General features: G+C 41.2%; 1 protein-coding gene across 1 annotated transcript in view; it reads right to left on the bottom strand.

Annotated features, from left to right (window-relative positions):
- The window catches only part of LOC113026508 (A disintegrin and metalloproteinase with thrombospondin motifs 20), a 78,010-nt gene that overhangs the window by 42,006 nt on the left and 12,879 nt on the right, over nucleotides 1–23,125 (bottom strand). The window contains exons 4-11 of the mRNA XM_026175378.2: nucleotides 20,164–20,417; nucleotides 15,128–15,211; nucleotides 14,456–14,580; nucleotides 14,305–14,345; nucleotides 13,864–13,969; nucleotides 10,631–10,777; nucleotides 6,583–6,724; nucleotides 5,317–5,421 (exon numbers count right to left, since the gene is read on the bottom strand). Coding sequence (XP_026031163.2) covers nucleotides 5,317–5,421; nucleotides 6,583–6,724; nucleotides 10,631–10,777; nucleotides 13,864–13,969; nucleotides 14,305–14,345; nucleotides 14,456–14,580; nucleotides 15,128–15,211; nucleotides 20,164–20,417 — 1,004 coding nt within the window. The remainder of the gene's footprint in view (nucleotides 1–5,316; nucleotides 5,422–6,582; nucleotides 6,725–10,630; nucleotides 10,778–13,863; nucleotides 13,970–14,304; nucleotides 14,346–14,455; nucleotides 14,581–15,127; nucleotides 15,212–20,163; nucleotides 20,418–23,125) is intronic.

Genomic DNA, 23,125 nt, shown 5'->3' with positions numbered 1-23,125 from the left:
TTGGAATGTAACATAGAGCATCCATAGGCTTTGAGTCCTGCTCAAGCAAGAAAAGCTTGTTTAAGTTTGATACACATGTGCCCCAGTGCGCTGGGCAGTTCAGTTGTGTGCAAAGTATTTGAGCTATCATGTTTGCAGAAATAACGACACACAAACTCGACCAAAAACATGACCTCCTCTTGAGGTAATAAAGGCTTTCTACGTTAAGTCTGTGCTTGTGCAGGAAGTGGGTTCACTGCTACAGTCGGATGCAGTGTTTTCAGCTTCTTGCTGTTGTCCCATTATCTTGTAACTCTTTCCAAGTTCCACTGAATATATCGCCTTTCACACAGCGACGGGTTTAAATGTCACCACATTATAGCGTAATCAAGCAAATACACATGCAATGAAAGCTCCACTCAGTGGTTTCCGGACACAGAATTTCAATCAGTAAACTGCACGAATGCGAAAACAACAATCCTCTTGTTACCCCAAACCCACAGATATGTGTGCGATGATAGCAAATCAAAGTGGCAACATCCTGCAAATACCCAGAGATTAGCTGAGAGTAACACTGATACTGGCCTCGCGATCCCCATGCAGACGTGTACGCTCGCACAAGACTGCACACAAACGCACTGCCTGTCCCGGCATCGTACAACAAGTCTGTCAAGCTGCCAGCGGAGATCCAGCCAACACTCATCGCCTCCGCCAGCATACTCCATTCTGCCCCGGCTTCACTTTTCAAGACCCCACTATCTCAGCTCTAAATGGCTGAAACCAGAGCGGGTCGTCATTCTTTTCCAAACAAGATTCTGTAAATCAAAAGCAACTTCCTGTTTCTTAATTTACACTAACTGTTCATTTAAGCCATGAACAAGAGTATGTGGAAATCTTTCTTTCAAATATTTCACACACTAAAAACTTGGCTAGCAGCCACCACATTAAATAAATTTAAAAAACTAATTCATTGAATACTTCATCATTTCTTGCTGAGATGCTTTAGGTCAAAACCTTCATCCAAAAAAATAAAAAATAAAAAATAGAGCCAGCTTAAGCTCTGTTGCCTCTCTTTTGCCCCTCTGCCACCCGCTGAGCCACAACGTGGTGAGAAGCAGCACTGGGATCTTCAAAGGGTAGGATACTGATACAAGGCCTAGCAGCCCTGCACTTCGGCTTGACACTTATTGACCATGCAGGCTGGCCCCTAATCTATGCACACACAAAGACACATAGTTGCATGCGCACATCTACACATGTGCATCTGCTCACACTTAAAAACAGGTACTTCTCCAATAAACGCACACATTGAAGCACACAATTAAAACACACACGCAAACAGTCGCAGCCAGGCGTAAAAGCGGCATCCTTTTGAAGGGTGAGGGGACTGAAACGGGGAAGGGCAAGAAAAGAGAGGATGGAGGGGGAAGGAGGGAGGAAGAGTGGTGGTGGTATTTATAGACAACAAGTGATGGGATGCCCTCGTTAGCGCACGGCCCACTGAGCCAGATGACAGAGGCAGCGGCCACGAGGTCATGTGACCGCATTACTCACTCCGGCACCCAGTGAAAGCAAAAGATGGGGAAGGAGGGTGGGAGGGAGACAAACAGGCAGGATTGGAGATATTCAGAGAAGAAGGGAACAGAGAGAGAGACAGAGAGAAAACTACCCATGAACCCTGCACTGCCCAATGCCCTGATTTAACTGAGCAGTATACAAACAAAGTTTTTCTCCACCTCCCTCTTTCATTTACAGGACATGCTACTCTCCCACTATTTGAGGCACTGCCCTCAATTACCCAATGTGGTCGAAACTTTGTTTCATAACTGGAGAGAGCAAAACTTCTTCCCAAAAAGCACAGAAGCGCAAGAGGGAAAATTAGTTTATGAGATGACATGGAATTGCTCAGAACGACACAGTAAGCAACAAAACACGTATCTGAAAAGAGCTGGGATCCTCAGTCCCCCAAACCCCCCCACCTCGACCCCTATCCCAGAGACATAGCTGCAATCCTACGAATCTGACAGCTAAAAGCCAAGAAGCCATGAGGGTCTGAGGCCCGTGCAGAGCCTAACACTTGAACCTAACCACGGACCAACGCAAAAGCAGAACCAAGACATGTAAAGAAGGAACAACGCAATTCTGGCACAAAAGAATGAAGAGGAGTCATCTGGGCATGCAGATTATCAGACTTTAAACATGCTCAAAGACACACAAGCACACCCCACTCAGACACCACATTAAAGAGCACTTGTGTGGGCAGGTGAGCGTTGGTGTAGGGTCCCCTGCTCTTTCAACTAACGCCACTTCAAAGAGCACCCTGCATGAAGATGAATCTGGGCCTCGGCACCACAAACAAAGGTGGTGCCACTGCTGACGCACACACAGGCAGAAATGAAAGAACATTTTTCTCTCATCTGTTATTCCAGAAAAAAAGAAAAGGAGAAAACATTCAGTGAGCAGCAGTTCTCTTGGTGAAAGTGCCTTGTTTGATACCAGAGGTCAGAGGAGAATGGCCAAGCTGCTTCGAGCTGACAGGAAGGCGACAGTAACTCAACCACTCATTACGTCCAATGTATGCAGAAGAGCATCACTGAACAGAAAACATGTGGAACCCTTGAAACAGATGGGCTACAACTAGAGTTGGATGTCTCAAGACCGGTCTTGGTCTCTTTTACGTGGTCTTGGTCTTGCCTTGGTCTCAACGGACTTTGGTCTTGGTCTCGCTGTCTCAGATCGACATAGTGGTCGGGAGATTTGGAGTCAACAGTATCCCTGACACACATTGTAACGTTCGATAATGTGTCCTGCGCAAAAGCATCAGCTCTAAGAGCCGTGCTTACAGAGTGCTTTGTAGTGAATCAGAAGAGTCGACTCCCATTGGGCGAGAGCCGGCTCCTCACTTTATTTCCTTTCACTGCTCAGCTCTCACACAGTGGCTCAGCTATGCTCCAATCCCTCCATATTGTGGCCAATCACATGCGAGGATATAGGATAATATCATTATGTGAAAAACAGAGAGGGTGAGAGACGCGGCAGTCAAGTGGAGCGTGCTTCTGTCCTCTCGGTAAGTGAGTGCATCGCAAAAACACATATATATGCCTGACACCTGTAAACGAAGCAGCATCTGGCTGCAGTTTAAAGACTTTTTTTTCTCATCTCGACTTTGTCTTGGTCTTGACTCGGTCTGTCTTGGTCTTGGTCTTGTCTTGGTCTCAATACCCTCTGGTCTTGGTATTGTCTTGGTCTTAGTTTAGGCGATCTTGACTAAAAGTCTAGCTACAACAACAGAAGACCACAGCGGGACCTGTAAGGCTCAGATTAGGAAACTGAACTTTGCACAGTTTCATCAAAATGGAACAATAGATGATTGGAAAAACCTGGGTTATTTGTTGCTGACCATAATCGTCCCTTTATGACCACAATGTACCCAGTATATCACTGAGTTCACTGTACTCAAATAGTCTCCACAGTCACCTGATCTCGGCCCAATAGAGCACCACTGGGATGTAATGGAACAGGAGATTTGCTTTATGTGTGTGATGCTGTCATGTCAACATCAATCAAATAGTTTCCAGTGGTTTCCAGTACTTAATACCTACAAAAGTGGCCTGAAAGAGCATGCGTCTAGATTTATTACCTATGACAATGTAGGCAAGGTGGTATCTTAAACATTTAGCTCAAGGCAGTATATGCCTACATAGTGATTCATAAAGTGGCAAGTGGCCAGAGTTATCAAAGAAATTTTGAATTTGAAATAGAAATTAGTTGTGGAAGGTTAGATTAAACTGCAGCTAAATCTGGTTAAAACTATATATGATATGCATACAGTATATTTCACTGTGAAGTAGTTTCTTGTAAAATGCTGTTATGCATAACTGTTAAGAATAAAAACCTGACTTGATATAAGATTGTATGCTAGTCTCTTTAAACCTTAAATTAATTCTGATATAGACTAGTCTCCACTAAAGATCAGGCATCAGTGGTAATCTAGCTAAATCAGCTCCAGTGGGATTAAGGGGTTGAATCTTGATAAAGCAAACCTGTGTGCGATTGAACTCTATGTGTTTCTCCCACATTCAGGTCGAGAGCAGTATGGGAGCTACAATCCCAGGACCATTACTGTTTAGTCTGGTTGTTGTAGTTGGATTAAGATGTTAGCCATCCCCTGTTAACCTTTCTTCGCTAGACTGGGCTGATCCAGAACCTAACATGGTGAGGAGGGAGATAGAGCAAGATGAAAGGATACAAGGGATACGAGATTTACATGGGTCCACACTACAAGACTGCTGGAGGGCATAAGGTTAATTAGAAAAAGAGAGCCCTCCTTCTCTCGCTCCCTCTCTTTCCTCCTCTCCAGCATGTTTTGAATGCTAAACACCAGCCCACCATAACAGCCTCCTTCACCTCCTCCTTGCTTTCCTCAGCCCTCTCCTCCCCACCTCCTGCCCAGCAGAATCACTGATGTGAGGTCTTTTGTGAGAGCGCTGGCTGGCCTCAGACTGGCTCTGTTACGGTCTGACCACTGACCCAATCACCTGCCTTTTAAAGAGGTTTTGGGGTCGTGGGTTCACAACAAGGTGACTCAACTGTGAACGGCGGTCGGCATCCTTTTTCAAAGGGCCCATGTATTTACCTTTCCCTATCAGGGCTCTCTCTCTCCCTCTTTTCTTTACATTTTTGTTTCTTCTTTTTCACCCCTTTCTCCACATATCTTAAGTAACTGACCCGTCTCAGGCCTAATTAGCATAGCATCCCAGAGCGAGGGGAACACTAAGGCTAATGGGGGGGTTGGGTCTCCGTAAAACACTTAGAGTACAGCTTCAAGTTTCTAACAAGGACCATCACCTGAACCCACTCGAGCAGGTTTCTACAATCAATGTGGCGACAGCATAGTAATATATGATAAATTATTCCTTTTTCTTGGCAGAGGAAATGAACTAGCAGGGAAAGGCATCATGATTCAAAACAGAACTCCATTAGAGGTTTGGCTTGTGTCATTAATTTAAATGCACTGACAGAAATATCACATTGTTAGCCTTTACTGCATCACAATAATTATTCATGTCCATTTACTAGATGAGAGACATGTGTTTTCCTTCCGCTGTGCAAGACGGTGGAAAAAATCCTATGGAAACTCAGTGCTCAACGACTGTTTTTTGTGCGGTACCTTTAACCTACACTAGAGGTTCAGCGGCGGCATTATCTACACCTACATTCTCAAATGGGCAATTCTTGAATATCAGCTGGGACACCCTAAGTGTGTTCCTTAAAATTGTTAGCATTTTTGGTGTAGATGATTTCCCATAATCTATACATGGAGAGACTGAGACTTACCATTCCATGTCCACAGTCAGTGCCATCAGCGAGTGGCATGTGCTGTGTACGGCACCCTTTGTGGTCCCCCTCCGCACTCGTACACCACAGCCTCTTGCACTGTTTCTGTGGGGGAAAAGAAACAAACGCGAGCAGTAAATCATTTGGGAATTAACAGGAAAAGAGCTTTTCTGTGATGTGAATATCCTGCAAGGTGTTAAAGCATGTACAAAACCCCTCTTATGCCAAAATATTTTTTTCAACAACACTGAATAACACAAGAAATAATTGCTCCAGCCATTTTGGTCTTACATAAGAGGGATAAAGCATGTGGTTGTAGTCCCAGTATATTAACGGAATTCTACAAACATTTCAATCCAAGCAGCTGGTAGTCGACTTTTTCTGATTCCCCGTTTGGTCAGTTTAAAGAAGTTTGACCCCATAATGGCAAGTCTATCATATTTGATACATGAGTTTTTAAGACCTCTACATCAACAGTGTGATTCATTTTCTCCTGAAATACCTGATATATACTATGAGACAGTAGCAGTATGCTACTATGAGCAATTAAATCACACTAAAATGAAGAATGTAGCAAAAATGATATGAATTAAAACTCAATTATGCAAAGTGATATTTAGTTTCCTTGTTTTCTTTTATCAGGAGGTTCAATTAACACTACAGTTTTCGCCTGATTACTTCATGGTTCAGGCTTTAAGGGGTTAAGTACTCAATGAATGCCTCAGATATCTTAATATAAGAACGAAGATGTGCAATTTTAACAGTTTTTCTACATGATAAATAAATGCTGTTGTAGTAAATGGAAGATATATGACAGTAAGAAAGAATCATAAGAAATAAGTGTGTAAAATTACAGAAAAAATATGTGGTAGCTCCTTAAAACACTGTAACAAAGTTTTGTTCATTCACAGAAAAGTCCTTGTTTACCTTTTTCCTCTTTTTTTAACTATACTACTACAAAACTATAATAGTGAGAAAACAGGAAGTTTTTACGTCTTACTTAGGTTTGAGTAATAAGAATGGCCATGTCGGAGTTTCAGTAACAAAAGCTAGAAATTCAAATAAATTCAGTTAATAGTCCAAAAATTAAGCCCTGCTTCACATGTTTTGGCCCAGGTGTCCAGTGGGTCAGATTGGAGCCTTCGGTGGGTCAGTTTTGGATCCTTGGCCTTATTTTTGTCCCCTCAAATGTTTCAGGTAAAGAAATGTTTCACTTTCATTTTTTACCGTGGCTTTTTAATCTATTTTGATAGCAAGACAACGTACCAAGTAAGGACAAATTTGGGAACCGGGACCAAACATCAGTTCACACTGTCTGTTGGCATTGTAGAGCTGACCAGGGAGGAGAGTGGGCATGTCATATGTTCTGCCCACAGGCTCATCAAGGAGGCACTCCCCATAGCCGGTGCTAAAAAATTAAATAAATAAATTCAAAACAAATCATGTACACATTCAACAGGCAGACTTTCACAGTACAGAATTCTTCATAACAATGTAGTAATTCCAACCCTAAAATGTATCAGCACACTTCATCTCTTTCATAAAAGCAAGGTAAACATCTCTGTGTCACTGTCTGTGATCATCCACAGATGTGTTTTCCTTGTGGGTGGTCTGTAACGTTACAGAGGAGAGAGACTGATACCGCTTCCCCCTTAAAAGCCTAATAGCAAACGCTGTCACTGTGAAACTGGAGTTAGGCGCCACAGACTGAATAAAACAGTATTTTGATGGAGACAAAAAAAGGGATCTGCTTACTGATCACATTTGTATTAGATGTATTTTCCTCTGCTGAAGGCAAACAAGAACATTTAGAATGCTAAAGCACCATGATTAAGTTAAATAAATCTGCACCAGCCCCAGCGCTGCAGTATAATGACAGATTGTGCCGTATATGAGCCACACCCTGAGCCATGACACAATAAAAGAGACAACAAAAGCACAGCTGGACTTACTGCGTCTATCCACCAGCAGTCTGCGTATAAAATCATCCGCATTTACGGCCGTGAATGGGCACAAATGAAACATGTTAGCAGAGCAAGGCGAGCCACAAAGGATCTTCTCTCGCTTTGTTTACTTTGGGAAAAGGAAACTTTCAGATGAGACAGGTCTAGATGTGTAATTAGACAACATGTCTGCACTGCTCTGACAAATTTCATCCTGGATCGAGCCGCTAAAACACCTGCTCAACAAAGCACCAGCTGATGTGACAGGCCAATAATTACACAGGATTATCCTCCGTTACCATTACTTTGTTTCTTTACCCTTTCATTTCCAGCCATAATGTAAGAAATTGTTGCAAATGCTGGCTTGTGGCAAGAGGAGGGGATGATTGCACTAGAAGAAAGCAACAGCAGTGGAAGACACTGAATGCAAACCACATAGCAGCCTGTCGAGGAATCATTCGGACAGTCCCATATTACAGTGTCTTTCAGCAGTTGGTCATCTGTCTAATCGGTGCACTGGAACTTAATGGAATTATTATTAAGACCGAGACAGACCGAGGCAGAAGGGGTCATTGTGGTCATATTTTAAATGAAACATCTATGTTCTGGGGAAGGGGGACAAAAAATCAGCTGTGTGGATTCAAGACGGTGAGCCAATTCCCATCTGGAAACAAGAGCTGTCACACCTGGAAGCCTTTGGCAGACTTGGAAGTGTGTTTATTTACAAGGTGACTCGGTTATTGTGTTCTTGTCACATGAGACTAAACAATAACAGTTTTCACGTACACCATAAAGGCAAGATGTCAAGAGGTCAGCTCATGACAGATTGGAGGCTTCTACAAAGAGCTAAACGACATGTGCAGTGTTCGATCAAACAGTAGTAAGTCTGTCATGTCAGCGTTTTGCCTCTGACAAGATGAATTATTGTTGTCCTTTTTTTTTTTACTGCTGTGCAAAGATGTGCTTTTACTTTGTAGTGCTTAAAACGTAAAACTTAAGGTTCTCTTCCAATTAAGTGTTAAAAACTTCAGTAAGGTTTTAAGCTGTCACTTCAGAAAGAATCATGCCAAAAACAACAGAGATCCGTTTAGATGATGCTCACAAAGCAGGAGATGGATTTACAAATTTATGACAGCGTTGTGTCAAGATCTATAGTGAGAAGTAGCATCAAGAAATTCAAAGAGTCACACAGTAAAGAACAAGCCTGGCAGAGATGTGTCTAAAAACCCCAGAACAACTGCCAAAATGCTAGTTAACGATTTAGTCAAGTCAGGGATAGTGGTCTCAAGGAAGTTAATCACTAGAACTTTGTGCAGGAATGGACTGTGAGTTCACAGACCAAGAAAAACTTCTCTTCACTGCAGAAGAAACAACTTCAAGTCAGACCTAAATATACCAGGAACAACCTGGAGAAAGATACTAGAAGTGGGTCCTTGGATCAAATAAGACTAAACTGCTTGTTTGACTAAAGAGACAGTGTTTATGTTTGGATTACGACGAGAGAGGCGTGAAACACAGAAGTGGTGGTATTGTGTTGTAGGGACGTTTAAGTGCATCTCAAAGTGGAAGGAATCATAAAGAAAGAATATGTGACTACTCTCATGGAGGGAGGCTGATAATTCTGTCTTCAACTGTATGAAGATTGTCTTCAACTTCCTCATCCACAACCAGATGGCTGTCCCTCCGTGAGCCTGGTCCCGCCTGAGGTTTCTTCCTGTTAAAAGGGAGTTTTTCCTTCCCACTGTCACCAAGTGCTTGCTCAAATGGGGTCATCTGATTGTTGAGGTTTTTGCTGTATAATGTCTTTACTTTAACATAAAAGTGCTATATAAAAAATTGAATTGAACTGAATTACAGTTATATATGAATAAACACAAAGTAGATGTAGTAGCTCCTAGTTTTCGTCAAGAAAATAGATGCTGATGGATTATTTATAATAATTTCACATTACACTTTATAAGAGTTGTTGCTGCTTTGGCAAAATTTGAGATGTACATAGGAAATTGATAGGGTTTCCCCAAAATGAACAAGAACTAGAGCGTAGGAATAGTCAAAGAGTTGCATTTAAATTTTATATTTGGATGTTGTGGGTTAAATCAAATTGCACAGTGCCAGAGTAGGAATGAATAGTGTCTTTGTGCAGCAGATGGGACACAATGACACTGCACTACAACAGTACAGTTTTCATCAGCTTTCAGGTACGGGACTTGAGTGCACATTATTACAACAATATTCAGACAAGAGGGACTGCATTGGGGAATCCGTTGCTGTTTGAAAAGGGATGTTTGAGAGGTGGCACGGCCTTTCGTTTTGTAAACTGTTACAGGTTGAATTTACTCTACGGGAAGAATGGGCAGTCAAAACACTGATATACTTGACCAGGTCGGTCCACTCAGCAGGAGTGGTGCTGCAGAAGTGCTACTTTCAATCAATGCTCCTCATTGTTGGCTTGCAAAAAACTTCAAAAGCACTTGGACTGCACTCTCAAGAGCCTTTCCCACCACCGCGGCTCCCACACCGAAGCCAGTGCTTTGTTCTCGATACCTGCACTGTGTGTTACATCCAAAGTGACTAACAAATGTTACAGTTTAACATGAATGCGACTGACGTTCACGTCATGCTCTTCCTGTTTTTTTGTGTAGTAATTAGATACAAACAGAAGAGCAACACAACTTTATCCAAACAATAAAGAGACAGATGGACATTCTTTTCAACTTTGGCTGCAAGTTCCAACCACTGGATGCTGAGGTCCGGGCTAGCTGGAAACTATGCAAAGAGCATGGCCTTAAAACTCCATATGAGGCCATCGCCTAATTCTCGAGACGCATCTGGTTAACAAGGCTGTCCTTTGTGAAGGCCTCTACAATTAACAGAGGAAAGGAGGCAAAGATTAAAGGGTCATGTTCAGGGAAGATGTAATTATAACTGACATTTCCCATTTTGAATCGAAGTCAGGATGAGCGTCCGTGGGTGCGGGTTTGGAGTAGCTGAATCAGCCACCTCCCCATGCACAAGGTTGTGGTGATGAAATGGGATTAGTGACTAGATTACTGTTTGGCCAGCTTCTTTACAAAATAGCTCTGTCTGAGCAGGGAGACAGATGAAGGACTTCAGGAGATCCATCGCTCAGGTCAGCTGAGGAAGACCCCCAAATTCAAACAGGAAATACTCTTTCAACACAAGGCAATAACAACTCCACACAGTTTACATTACACTGACCTGTCTGCAGAGTTCTGTGGGAGACTGGAAGCAGTTACATGTAAAAGCTGGAAAAACCATCACTTTCTCTCCCGTGAGAAGAGTTCATAATGAGTCACATGTTTTGATTACGAAGCAATTTAGAACCAGATAGGAGAGCTGCAGATACCTACTCAAGAAAGTCGGTGATGTACTTGCGACTGCACTTGGACCACGACCAAGGGTTGGTATCGTAGTTAAGTGTAGGAGCCATGACGTGATACTGGTGCTTTATCCCTGCCTCCCGGCACTTGGGGTTGTCATCATGAGGCATGTTGAACCTGGTGCAGAACAAAAAAAAGGGGGGAATTTAGAGATTGTGAGGGTTATCATCCGATTATTAGATATGCCATAGTAAAAAGGATAAATGTCTAAGATCGACTCTCAGTCATTTGTAGCAGGGGTTCACAACCAGCCCACAGATCCGGTAATATCTTTGAGTTATTCCTCACACTTTGCACTTCTCCTCTACTGGTCTGTTTGTTTTCCACTTCCAAATACATGCACATCCTTATTTGTATTATTTGCTAAATATTTAGAGAGTAAAATCCTTTCAAGAGTTTCAAGAAAACTCCAACTGGCCAGTAGGTGGTGCAACATTGTCTTAAAAAAAATGTCACACCCCATCTATCATTATCTATTGGCTTCAACATCGAGAACAACATGCTAGTGAGATCTACCTCCAGCTTAGAGGTCAAAGCTCACCATCTCACATTCTCAAAGGGCTTAATGCTTAGAAAAAGCTGGGGGTAATAGCACCTCACACATCAGTTGCTCTCACAGACAGGAGAACAAGACTGATGTGTACACAATCTTACCAATAAAGCTGCAATAACATTATCACAAACATTTGCTGAGATAATACTATTTCCTGTATTTTCTGCAAGTCCAAAAATCAGTTAACCAGCTAATTGTTTGAGCATTTGTCTTTAGCGATCAAGCAGTGAGACGGGAGTCTTTGCAAAAGAATAACTGTACGTAATGAGGCATGGAAGCTGCAAACTAATGAATTCATCCAGGCTGTCTGTAGCTGGCAGTCTCATAGAGCAGGTTTTCTTGATCATGTCCAGAACAGTGCAGCCCAGCATAGATGTCCTGTTTTGTACTGCGGTTTGGCGCATTACCCATAAATACATGCACGCATGAGTACACATGTATTTATACACACAGGATCCCATGCAGCTGTATGATGTCTTGAGATGTTTACGCCAGGATGTGGGGCAGTGCTGTGCTCTGGGCTGGAGCTGAGGGTCAATCCATACCACCACACAAACAAGATCTAGCATGGCTGGCATGAAGCCCACCCTACGGGAGACGGAGGGCCCGAGGGCAAACACCCAGGAAATAATTAAGCCTCTGGCACAGTAATAAGCTCTGCACACAAACCAAGCCGTTGGATAATACTCACAACATCAAAACTGAATCAACTGGTACTATGCAAAAGATTTTTTGTCACTTATGATGTAAAAAAAAAAAGTAAATAGAATTGAGTTTCACAAAAAAAAGGAGAGAAAACATAAAACTGGATATGTTGCGTCAAATAAGTCAGATCAGAAGGATACAAATGAGAATACAACCTTAAAATCCTGAGATGAGAGCCTTTTAGTGTAATGAGGTTATAAATCAGGCAGTTTTGTGGCTAGATCAATGGAGGAACCAATTTCAGTGATTTACATGCATCCGAAACCACTCACTTCAAGCTCTTAACAAAATAACTGCATCACTCTGTGCACATCACTGTCCCCGCGCCACTCTGCCACCCTATTTGATGGATCTTCAGCACTGAAAAAAGTATTTCTTTGATTAAAATCCTTTGAAAAGCACTTCAAGATAGGCAGGGCTCACTGTCTGTGAACTACACATCTTAGCTGCTCTGAATGTACTTGTCCACGAGAAGAAACCATCTTTAACAATCCCAGAGATTTTATCCCATTGGCTTTCTGATTTGTTTTGTTTTTTGTGTGCACTTTACACACTTGATATACTTTTTTTGCAAAATGTCAGGAAGATTTATTTTTGATCTGGGACATGTGAAGACAGACAAATGTTTTAAGTCCTCATACATGTCACCTTTGAGGAGCTATCAAGTGACGCCACGCCACCTAAAAATCCCTGTGCTGCCTAGTAGTGATCGCACATTCTCGCAGTTATCTGAGAAAGGCCTCCCAGCCATTAGTATAAGTCTCTGATTAATCTGCAGTGCTCTTGAGTGGGTCCCATTACCTGACACTGGCTTTCTCAGAGCGCCAAACACTCATGAGAGCTCACGCCTGCAAACACAGTGATTCGCCATGCCAAGAGACAGAGCCAAGTGGGCTTCCAGCTGCTTGAACTTTAGCATAAACAGATCCACATGAGACTCGAAGTAAAAAGGGCAGGGTGTAAGCTTGGTCCATCTGCTGCTCCTCTGGTCCAGTCTCTCCACTGGAAAAATGTGTGACCGTGGCAGAGGAACTAGAAAAAAATATCTCTCATTCTTAACTATTACCTCACAGGCTCACACTGACAGTGCGCCTTTTTACTACCCAGATGGAGAGAAGCAGAAGAGAAAAAAAAACCAAAGACAGAGGCCTTGTCTTTATCCAAAAGTAAGCTCTCTGTTTTAAATCACCTGGAGCGTTTGTAAGAATGAGAAGGTAATGACTTATTTATCATAATTTCGCCACAAATGGATGTTTGGAATAAACATCGCTTCATACGAGAGATAAAGTCATGTGTTTTGATTCAGTCATTTGAAGACAGATTATGCGTACGAGTCTTTCTTCACTCCACACATGTGGCAGTATTTGCTTGTTGTGAAAACACTCTCTGGCGCAAAGGCATGTTGTGATAACCCCGCTATTACCCGCTCGAAGGCGAGCCGCACATGATGGCGATGTGACATCTCCAGTTTGTTTTACCTGTCTTTGGCGCTGAGGAGTCGGGGGTGGGGGGTGGGGGGTGGAAGGCTTTCCAGGTACTAAATACAATATTTAGCTTTGTACTTGCTCCTTGTACCATTTCCAAGAAAATCTTTGTTGTTGTTCATCAATGCCAGGTCCAATTATTATTAGGATTTTTGAGGGTTTTTTCTGGCATTCACATAAAGTTGTGTCTTTGAGCTTATAGCTATCGAGGTAAAGCTCGGACACATGGAGGGTTGACGTCCTGAGCTCTATAGTAAGGCATTGTAGGCTGGCATGTTATTAAAAGTCAAGGTTTTTTTTCTTTATTATGTTTTGCACCTGTGTCTGCTGCACTCTGTGTCTCTTGATAAGAGGGCTTTTGTAGTCGAGCTTGGCTTTGAGTGGTGACATACGTCCTATGTGTGTGTGTGTGTGAGTTATGGGGGTGGTGGTGGGGCAACAGGTTTAGAACTGCAACTTACACATGGCCCAGCTCATGAGCGATGGTGAAGGATGCACTAATTCCATTTTCCTCACTAATGGAGCAGCTCCGGTACGGGTCGCACATGGTCCCCAGCTCAGCAAGCCCTACAGGGTCAACACACACCAATACGCACACACAGGAAAACACACAGATCCGCATAAACATCTACAAGCCAAGTGTGTCTGGGGGAAAAATAGTTGCTTGAGCGTTTGAGAAGATTAAAGGCATCAAAACTTCTGTTTCCTAAGAGAGATTAGCACTGCCACAGTCTCCCTCCTCCCAGGTCTACCACTCTGTTCTGTCACGATAATATTATTAGCTGACAGCTTGCCATAAACTCATTACAGCACAGTTCATGAGCTGTGGTCAGTGGAGTGGAAAGTTCACTGTAAAAGAACTTAACGTGCAGATATTTTTGCATGAAAAGCCAAAATATTACCTAATGTGTCACATTTGTCTTTAGCGCGGCAGATGTCTTCCCTGTGAAAAAGAAAAAACACCATCCTGTAAATCCCTTCTGAAAAGGGCAGCGTGCTCGAGCGACTTGCTTTCGAAAAGGAGGTGAGGGGTGGGGTGGGAAAGGCAGATACCTGGTTATGAGGAGCGCGGTGTCGTGGTGAGAAGGATGGCTGTCGTCCTGGACGTTGTGGCTCTGCTGCCAGACACAGAAGTTGTGCAGAGTGGTGGCAGCGTTGAAGCTCACAGTGGGACCTTCCTGTTTTGGGTGAAACAGCAGTGGGGTTACGACCAACAAACTGGGCTTACATACAGTAACCTTTTTTAATAATGGTGGTAAAGACATATTAGAACATCAGGTTCTTTAATGTGTGAGTCTTATGTTTGTGTTCATTATGATTATAATGTTTGGACTAAAGATTTAGGTGCTGGATTTTTGGAAAACAAGGACATACATTGGTAATTTTTCAGTGACATCTTGCAACCTACAACGGCCTTATGTTCTTTCCTGTGGTCCTTTCAATAACAGAGGTAGTGAGGAAAATCTCACCGTGACCAAACTAAACAAAGAAAATCCCTAGGCAAATGCCTACTTATTCAAAAACTGATAACAGAGCATTTCATTTGCAGGTGGCTAGCAGCCTTAATACATTATGATTTGTATTCCACATAAGCCCGACAAGAAAGACAGCTTCCTTTCAAAGAGGCCCCACAGAGAAAAAAAAGCCAAGCCAAAGACACCTGCAATGACGTCAACCACGCGCAGATGACCTGCGTACACGTAGCATTCAAGACCCCGTACTCACCTGTTCATTGTGGATGATGACAAGCTTGACAATCTTGATGCTGATGAGGTTTCCTATGCTGGGGTCCCTGTACACTGCTGCTACCTGTAACAAAGACAAAACACACAGACAAAAAAAAATGCAAACTTCCACTAACCTGAGTCAGAGCAGAGCTAGAGTCATGTATTAGTTAAAGTACTTGGAATGGGAACACACAGTCAAGGCTCTTTTAGCTAAGCTCTATTTTGGTTTAATCAAAATAGCAGCAGCTCACCAAAGTCAAAAGAAAGCACAAAGTGCCTCCTCGAGGGTAAGTTTAATCAACAGAGTATTTAAACCAATTACAACCCCCCCACCCAGAAGACCATAGAAAAGGAAAAAGAAAAGAAAGAAACTGGACCTGGCTACAAATGTGAAGCAGCCCCTCTGTGGGGACAGCAAAATATTCCAACTCTTTTCCCCTCTGCTACTCTTGCGTTTCTCGTGCACCCGTGTCACGGTCAGCCAGCGGTGCCCCGAAACAGGGTACGGCCTCATGACAGGAACTTATTAGTTACTATAAACAGCTACCTCATCGTAACATAGAGGGAAGCAAACGTAGCCCAGGCTTGCCCGGGTTGAGTAATAAAACGAGACTGTCTTTGTATGCACGTCATCCAACGGTGACACATGACCCCGCTCATTAGACTCTCACCTCCAGTTTATGCTCTCATGCGATCAGTTTAACAGCCAGAAGCGAGGGGGGACGACACCATAAATTACTGCAAAATGCATTCAGGAGCAAATATTAAACAGTAAAGGTTTTTTTAGGACTTCTTAGAATTTATATTTTGCTACATGTGCAACATTTTTTTACATGGTTAAAAGCTACCTTCTTAAAATAACAGTAAGACAGTAAGACATCAGGGGTCATATCTATACAGTTTATCGGCGTGACCAATAGAAAATAATATGGTAAGTTTGGATAAATTTTTGCAAAAGTAGAGCAAATGTAACCATTTGAAAGAGGACAGGGGGGAAAAAAGCATGCATTTGTGTATGGCTGCCCCCTGGTCTGCAGACATAAACATGATTTGCTGTCGAAACTGGCCTATGCAACACTCACTATGCTCCAGCAACCTTTAAGGACACTCCACTGACAATCATTACTCCTCTGCAAGTAAATGAGTGTTTCAAACATTTTGCCTGTGATGGTGTAGAGAGACAGCAGATACTAGACTCAGTTGAATTAATAACCCGTCCTGAGTTGAGACGTTTTACTACCCAGTCCATCACAGTGTCACTGGCTTAATTACCAGCCTTCTTTTTGATTGATTGAATCTTTATTTTGAACATGTTGAAAAACTATTAAAAAAATAGAATTAAAAGAGACAAATGAACAAAGCAAACAAAAGGAAAACGAGCAACCACAACTCCAAATAACGTCCATGTTCAAAAAGGAGCAGGAAGAAGCATAAGCTTATTTAATCCCACCCCTTTTCCACTATCTAGTATCAATAGACTACAGAAATACCTCCTTGCAATTACATTATATGTTATGTGTAAATTTTTTTTTTAATATATACACATATATGTTTCTATCTATCCATACATACGTATATACACACATACGCACATATACACATTTTCAATAACCCCATTAACACCTCAAGGATACACAACCTACAATTATATATATATATATATATATATATATATATATATATATATATATATATATATATATATATATATATATATATATATATATATATATATACCCATACCAACAAACCCATGCATGCGCACACACATGAAAATATTAGACAAGAACACCCTATCAAATCTCTACCTTTTCCCTGTACCCTGTAAAAACCATATCCTTAAACCGCTTTTTAAACTGCGCCATGCTTGGACATTGCTTCATATCTTTACTTAGTCTGTTCCACAGCTTCACTCCACACACAGAGATGCAAAAACTTTTTAATGTTGTACGGATACGAGGATGTTTTAAATTTAATTCCCCCCTCAAATTGTATCCCCGTTCCCTTTTAGAAAACATTTTTAGAATATTGTCAGGAAGCAGGTTATTTATTGCTTTATATATAATTTGTGCTGTGAGAAAATGAACCAGATCTGTGAATTTTAGAATTTTTGATTTTAAGAATAGTGGATTTGTATGATCTCTGTAACCAGTTTTATGGATTATCCTTATGGCCCTTTTTTGTAATATAAAGATTGATGATAGCGAACATTTGTAAGTATTGCCCCAAACCTCTGCACAGTAATTCAAATACGGTGCAATCAGGGAACAATAGAGAATGTGGAGTGATTTGTGGTCCAGAATGTGTTTTACTTTACTCAAGATTGAGACACTTCTTGAAATTTTGTTATGTATATGATTTATATGAGACTTCCAGTTTAATTTATCATCTATAATCACACCAAGAAACTTATGTTCAAGTACTCTTTCAATTTCCACACCATCTACATGAATCTGCACTTGTGCATTTCTAAGGGAATTCCCAAATAAGATAATTTTAGTTTTACTTAGATTTAGCGATAGTTTGTTCCTGTTAAACCATTTTTTAATTTTGCACATTTCTGAAGTAATTGTATCCAGCAGCTCCTTTAGATTCCCCCCAGAACAAAAAATATTTGTGTCATCTGCAAATAATACTAATTTTAATATATCAGATGCCTTACAAATATCATTTATATAAATAATAAATAATTTTGGACCCAGTACAGAGCCTTGTGGAACACCACAAGCAATGTCCAAGCATGATGAGGAATGGACACCCAGCTTCACAAATTGTTTCCGGTCACTTAAATAATTTTTCACCCATTGCAGTACAACCCCCCTAATCCCATACAGTTCCAGTTTATTAATTAATATGTCATGATTGATTGTGTCGAATGCTTTCTTGAGATCCAGAAATACTCCAGCTGCATACTGTTTCTGATCTATAGCATTCGTAATCTCCTCAATTGATTCGATTAATGCCAGAGATGTTGATCTTTTTGATCTGAATCCATATTGACTGTCAGAGAGTAATTTATATTTATCTAAGAATTTGTCTAATCGTTTATTAAACAGGTTTTCTAGGATTTTGGAGAATTGTGGTAGTAAAGAAACAGGCCTGTAATTTGTGAAGTGGCGTCTATCCCCGGTTTTATACAGCGGCACAACTTTAGCTATTTTCATTTTGTTTGGCACTTTTCCCGTCTGAAATGATAAGTTGCAAATATATATTAGAGGTCCTACAATTCCTTCAATGACCTTCTTGACGATTTTCATGTCAATATCATTACAATCAGTAGATGTTTTATATTTACACATGTGTACAATGTCAATTATTTCTTTTTCCTCCACTGATGTGAGGAACATTGAGTTAGGGTTCCTATCAATCAGGTTTTCACTACATTCTACTGATGGCAGTGACTCAGGAATTTGTTCTGCCAGTTTTGGTCCAATATTTACAAAATAATGATTAAAGCTGTTGACCTTATCAGCAGTGTTTTCCATAATATTGCCATTATCGATAAAGTATTGTGGATAACTTTGTTGTCCAGAATTATTTTTAATGATACCGTTTAAAACATCCCATATTCCTTTCATATTATGTTTATTTTTGTTCAATATTTTACTATAATACTCCTTTCTACATACACGTATAATATTGGTCAACTTATTTTTGTATTTTTTATATTTATTTTCAGCATCTTTTGTTCTTTGTTTTAGGTATTCCCTATAGAGTGTATTTTTCTTTTTACATGCATTTTGTAAACCCTTAGTGAGCCATGGTCTATCTGAATATTTGTGCTTTCTGTTGTATTTTATTGTTGGACAGTTTTTATCGTACAACTCCATGAATATTCTTAAAATTAATATTCTTCTTTCACAGTCAAAAGTAGGACTTATAAAGTGGTCAAGGTGCTGGACAGGCTAACAGGGTTTGTTTGGCATATGCAGAAGCATGCTGAGGTTACATCGGAGTTAATGACCAAAAATGCCAAACAGTAAAATCTAAGACTAGAAAAACACAGCCCTGGACTTGACTGCAGTTTCCACTGGGCAATTGCTTTAATAGTGGAAAGAAATATATCACAGAGTACGTGGTGTATATATCAGAACTTAAATTTTTTAAAGTGTTGTCATATGTGGCGTATTCACTGAAAAAGCTTCTGAATACTACTGTGACCAAAATGTCAGATTGCTCTTTATTTCTGTTGCATTCATTTCAGCAGAGTTTATCATTTTAAAAAAGGTTCAATAGCACGAGTGTCATTGATTTAATGTTAAAATCTACCCTCATGATGGAGACGATCATCATAAGAAGTTTCTTATCTGAAGTTGTTTATTTTTTGCTGTAAAGTTTTGGTCATTTTCTAGAGATCTTTCACAATTAAAAAAAGACGATGCATGTTTTCAATGTAAATGTCCACAAAACCACATTAAATTCAATACAGCTCTGCTGTAGGTTTGGCATCTATTAAATTAGATCCATCTAGTGGAAAGGTTAATGTTTGTAAGTGTATTCCATCAAGCCTAATTTTGATCTAGTTTGAGACGCTTATTTACACATGGGGAAACAACACGCTGAGCATACAGCCAAAGAACATGGCCACATAGAGTTAAACATTGCTTGGAAAAAAATATGCATTTAGCTCGTCTCTAGCAACCGAGCAACCTACATTTCATTCAAGTTTAACTGACTATTCTATAAGTCTACAAGTCTCAAGTTTAAACAATTCAATGACTTATGAAATCTGCTGTGAACAACAGCATGGCTAACACTGAGACGTTTGTCATGTTCTTTCACTAAGTTTTTGCTACTTTTCAGTATTTTAAATGAACCTCTAAATCGTTCAGTTAATGATGTTTGGTTAAATTGGTTTAACAGCTGATTTTAAAACCCTTCTCCTCACATACAAGGTCTTGAGTAACTAACCCCATCATATGTTAAAGACCTTTTAGTAGCATGTAATCCCAACAGGAAGGCAATGCCAGCAAACAATACTGAGCAAAAACACATTTAAACACTGAAAAAAATGAGAAACATTATTTTACTTACTACTGACATGATTGTTAGAATGTAGTGCTCTAGGTTGCGTCCATGGTGACGCACCATTTTGGCATCTGCTGTCACCATCAGCTCAACGTAGCGAGGATAGGACAGGAAACGCTTGCGCCTGCGTGGCGATCTCGGGTGTGGGCCGGTGGAGTTGTTCTCGAGCACGCGTTGGTGCTCTACTGTGGCTCTGAGAGATTCTAGCTCCTCTCTCATGGTCCCTCTCATCTCTGAAGAGGCTGGCTTCTTCAAGTTCTCTGTTTAAGAAAGAAAATAATTTTAATGTGGTAATTAGCCTTTTTTTTAATGGACTACTTAACGTCATAAAGGTGTTTCATAAGAGAGCAAGCTACATCTACAGTTCAGTGCATGTTCTGGCGCAGCTTAGTTCCAATCACATAACTAGGCTTCTGTTGCAGACACCTGCCATAAACCATCTCATTCAAGTGTTCAGGAAAGCAGTTGAACCCAGAGACACAGAGTCACTGGTGAGCTTTGAGCCTGTGTTTTATCTCAGGCAATCTGGATTCTCCTGTCTCAAACGAAGCCACACAAACTAAGAAATCCCTTAACAGCACTTTACTGAGTCACAGAGACTAGGCTCAGTTTACGCCATGCAGAGGCGTAAAAATCCTATATTCCGCTCTGGATACCCCAGTCATTGTATTATTTTGGTAAATTGTTACAATCGTGGTGAAAGGAACACATTAACACTCAAACAGTTCCATTCATACGCCGCCTCCAACAGCAGCCTCAGACCCAGAATGACAGCCATACACAGTGCACACTCAAATGGCTCACTTCTCTCAGCTGAAGCGCACGTGTTGTGCTGGCTACAAACGGTAGATTCCATCATCATGACAGAGTGAAGTTAAAAGAGGAACACAGAGGCAGAGACACAGACCGATTGCCTATATTATTAGAGGCAAGGCAAGAAAAACTTGCTGTACTTAAAAATGAAGTAGCGTTGATTGCACATTAATAAGAACCCTGGAGTTCTGAATAAAAACAGAGTGGAAAAAACAGCAAGAGGTTTCCCAGTCACACCACAGGAATAATCCAAATCACAAAAAAGGGTTGAGTTTGTTTTCTGCAATATCCCCAGATTCTCCTGACTGAAAATGACAACCAATGGAGGGCCAGATAAACTGCACGTATCAGCTATGAACATCAAAATGCTTAAGCAGTCAATCAGCACTGTATAACTTTACACTGCATTTTGTGAGAAGTCCAGGACCGAAGCGTGCAGGTCGATCATTGTGCTCTTCTGATTTCCACTGTTGCTTTGGCGCACATCCGTGATATAGTGTAAGAAAGCTTGCTTAAAGCAGTTTCACCTGTCGCCCTGCCGAGGAAAGATTGATTTAACGTATGCCAGGCGGGCGGAAAAGAACGATCAAAGAGAAGATTCATGAATGTAGTGCAGGAGGACATGCAGAGGGTTGGTGTGACAGAAGAAGTGGGATTGGGTGAGATGGAAATAAATGATCTACTGTGGCCACCTCTAAAAGGACCAGCTGAAAGAAGAAAAAGAAGAAAAATATCAGGAGCCACTGATGAAATAGCTAAGAATTGACAATGAAAGATTTCACTGTCAATTTCCTATTTTGTCAAAACTCAAATTGCTGTAATTTTTAATAAATGTTTGTACATATAGGTGTAGTATTTTTCTTTTGCCTCCATTAAACCAAGCTGCAAAAGGGACACAATGTAGCAAAAGTTGCTAAAAAAAAATTACACCGACTATGTAATTACTTTAAGTAAGACCACTAGTGCTTACGATCCAAGCATAGTTTGGAATCCGTCATCCTCCTCAACTTTGGATAACCCGATTACAGTGAAGACTTCCATTGTGTTTTGTAAACTCAATCTTTCCAGACAGTCACACAGAGACAGATTGTGTGTAACTGTTAGATTAGGGAAAAAAAGAGAAAGGAAAACTCATTCAGTGCTCCGTGAGTATTCAAGCGATGCCCCCAGTGGGCACACGAGGCGAAGCGTGACTCCCTGGCACAATGGCCCACAGCTCTTGCCGCCGTGAGGCCCAACCCCATGCCAGAACCAGCATCCAAGCCAGCGCCAAGCCGGTCTGTGCCTGTGCACGCAGCCCGGGCAGCTGGGCCAGCACGGAGCTTTGTATTTTCCAGGGAAAGAAAAGTCTCAAAGGCCAAAACCCACCGCACTAAACCCCTTAAACAGACTCATCGCTGCAGACAGTCCGACATCAAAGGGATTATCAAAGCACAGAGGAGTATCTCTCCATCCTCAGAAATTGGTGTTAAGACTCAGAGTAAGCAAGTGTGTGATGGAAAAGAAAGAGGAGGAGGTGAAAATATTGCCTTCTGCTATAATAGCCTTTGAATCAGTGCAGATTAGCCACACACAACCTTCCCAAATCGCCTTAGGTTGAAATCCCCCTCTCGCTAGGTAGTGAGCTGCTACTTACACCATGAGAAGACAGGGGTGACTGACCCACTGTATGCACAGAGGCATTACATCACTCACTGGGCACTGGAAAAATCAGCCACAGAAGGTCTTTATATCTCTGTGCTCTGCATGTTGGAATTTACTATCAACAAAAAGAACCTGATAGATATTATTTCTTTTCAAACTTGGAATATAAACTCGAACTTCAGAGGTTTCTCATGATCGGGAGCATTATTAAAAAGGGGCCCTGCATGGCATGAGTGTAGGCATTTCCAACTTATAATCTAGTCGATTCCAATGTACACACAGCTAAATTGTACCAACAGAACACACTCACTTCTATGTTCCAACACCTAATTGACTCGGGATGTGTAAATCTTTATATCACTGTGCCAAAACACAATCAAAACAATGAACATTACCCTGTTTGTGTATTCACTCAATGCCATGAATAATTGCAGACAAAATATCCCATACACACAATGACTGAACTCTTTTAAACATATCTAGACATTTTGATTGGGTTTGAACTGCCACA

This window comes from Astatotilapia calliptera, chromosome 7, assembly GCF_964374335.1.
Source record: "Astatotilapia calliptera chromosome 7, fAstCal68.1, whole genome shotgun sequence".
NCBI classification, from domain to species: domain Eukaryota; kingdom Metazoa; phylum Chordata; class Actinopteri; order Cichliformes; family Cichlidae; genus Astatotilapia; species Astatotilapia calliptera.
Note: the sequence above shows the minus strand (reverse complement) of the source record. Positions and strands in the feature narration are given on the sequence as shown.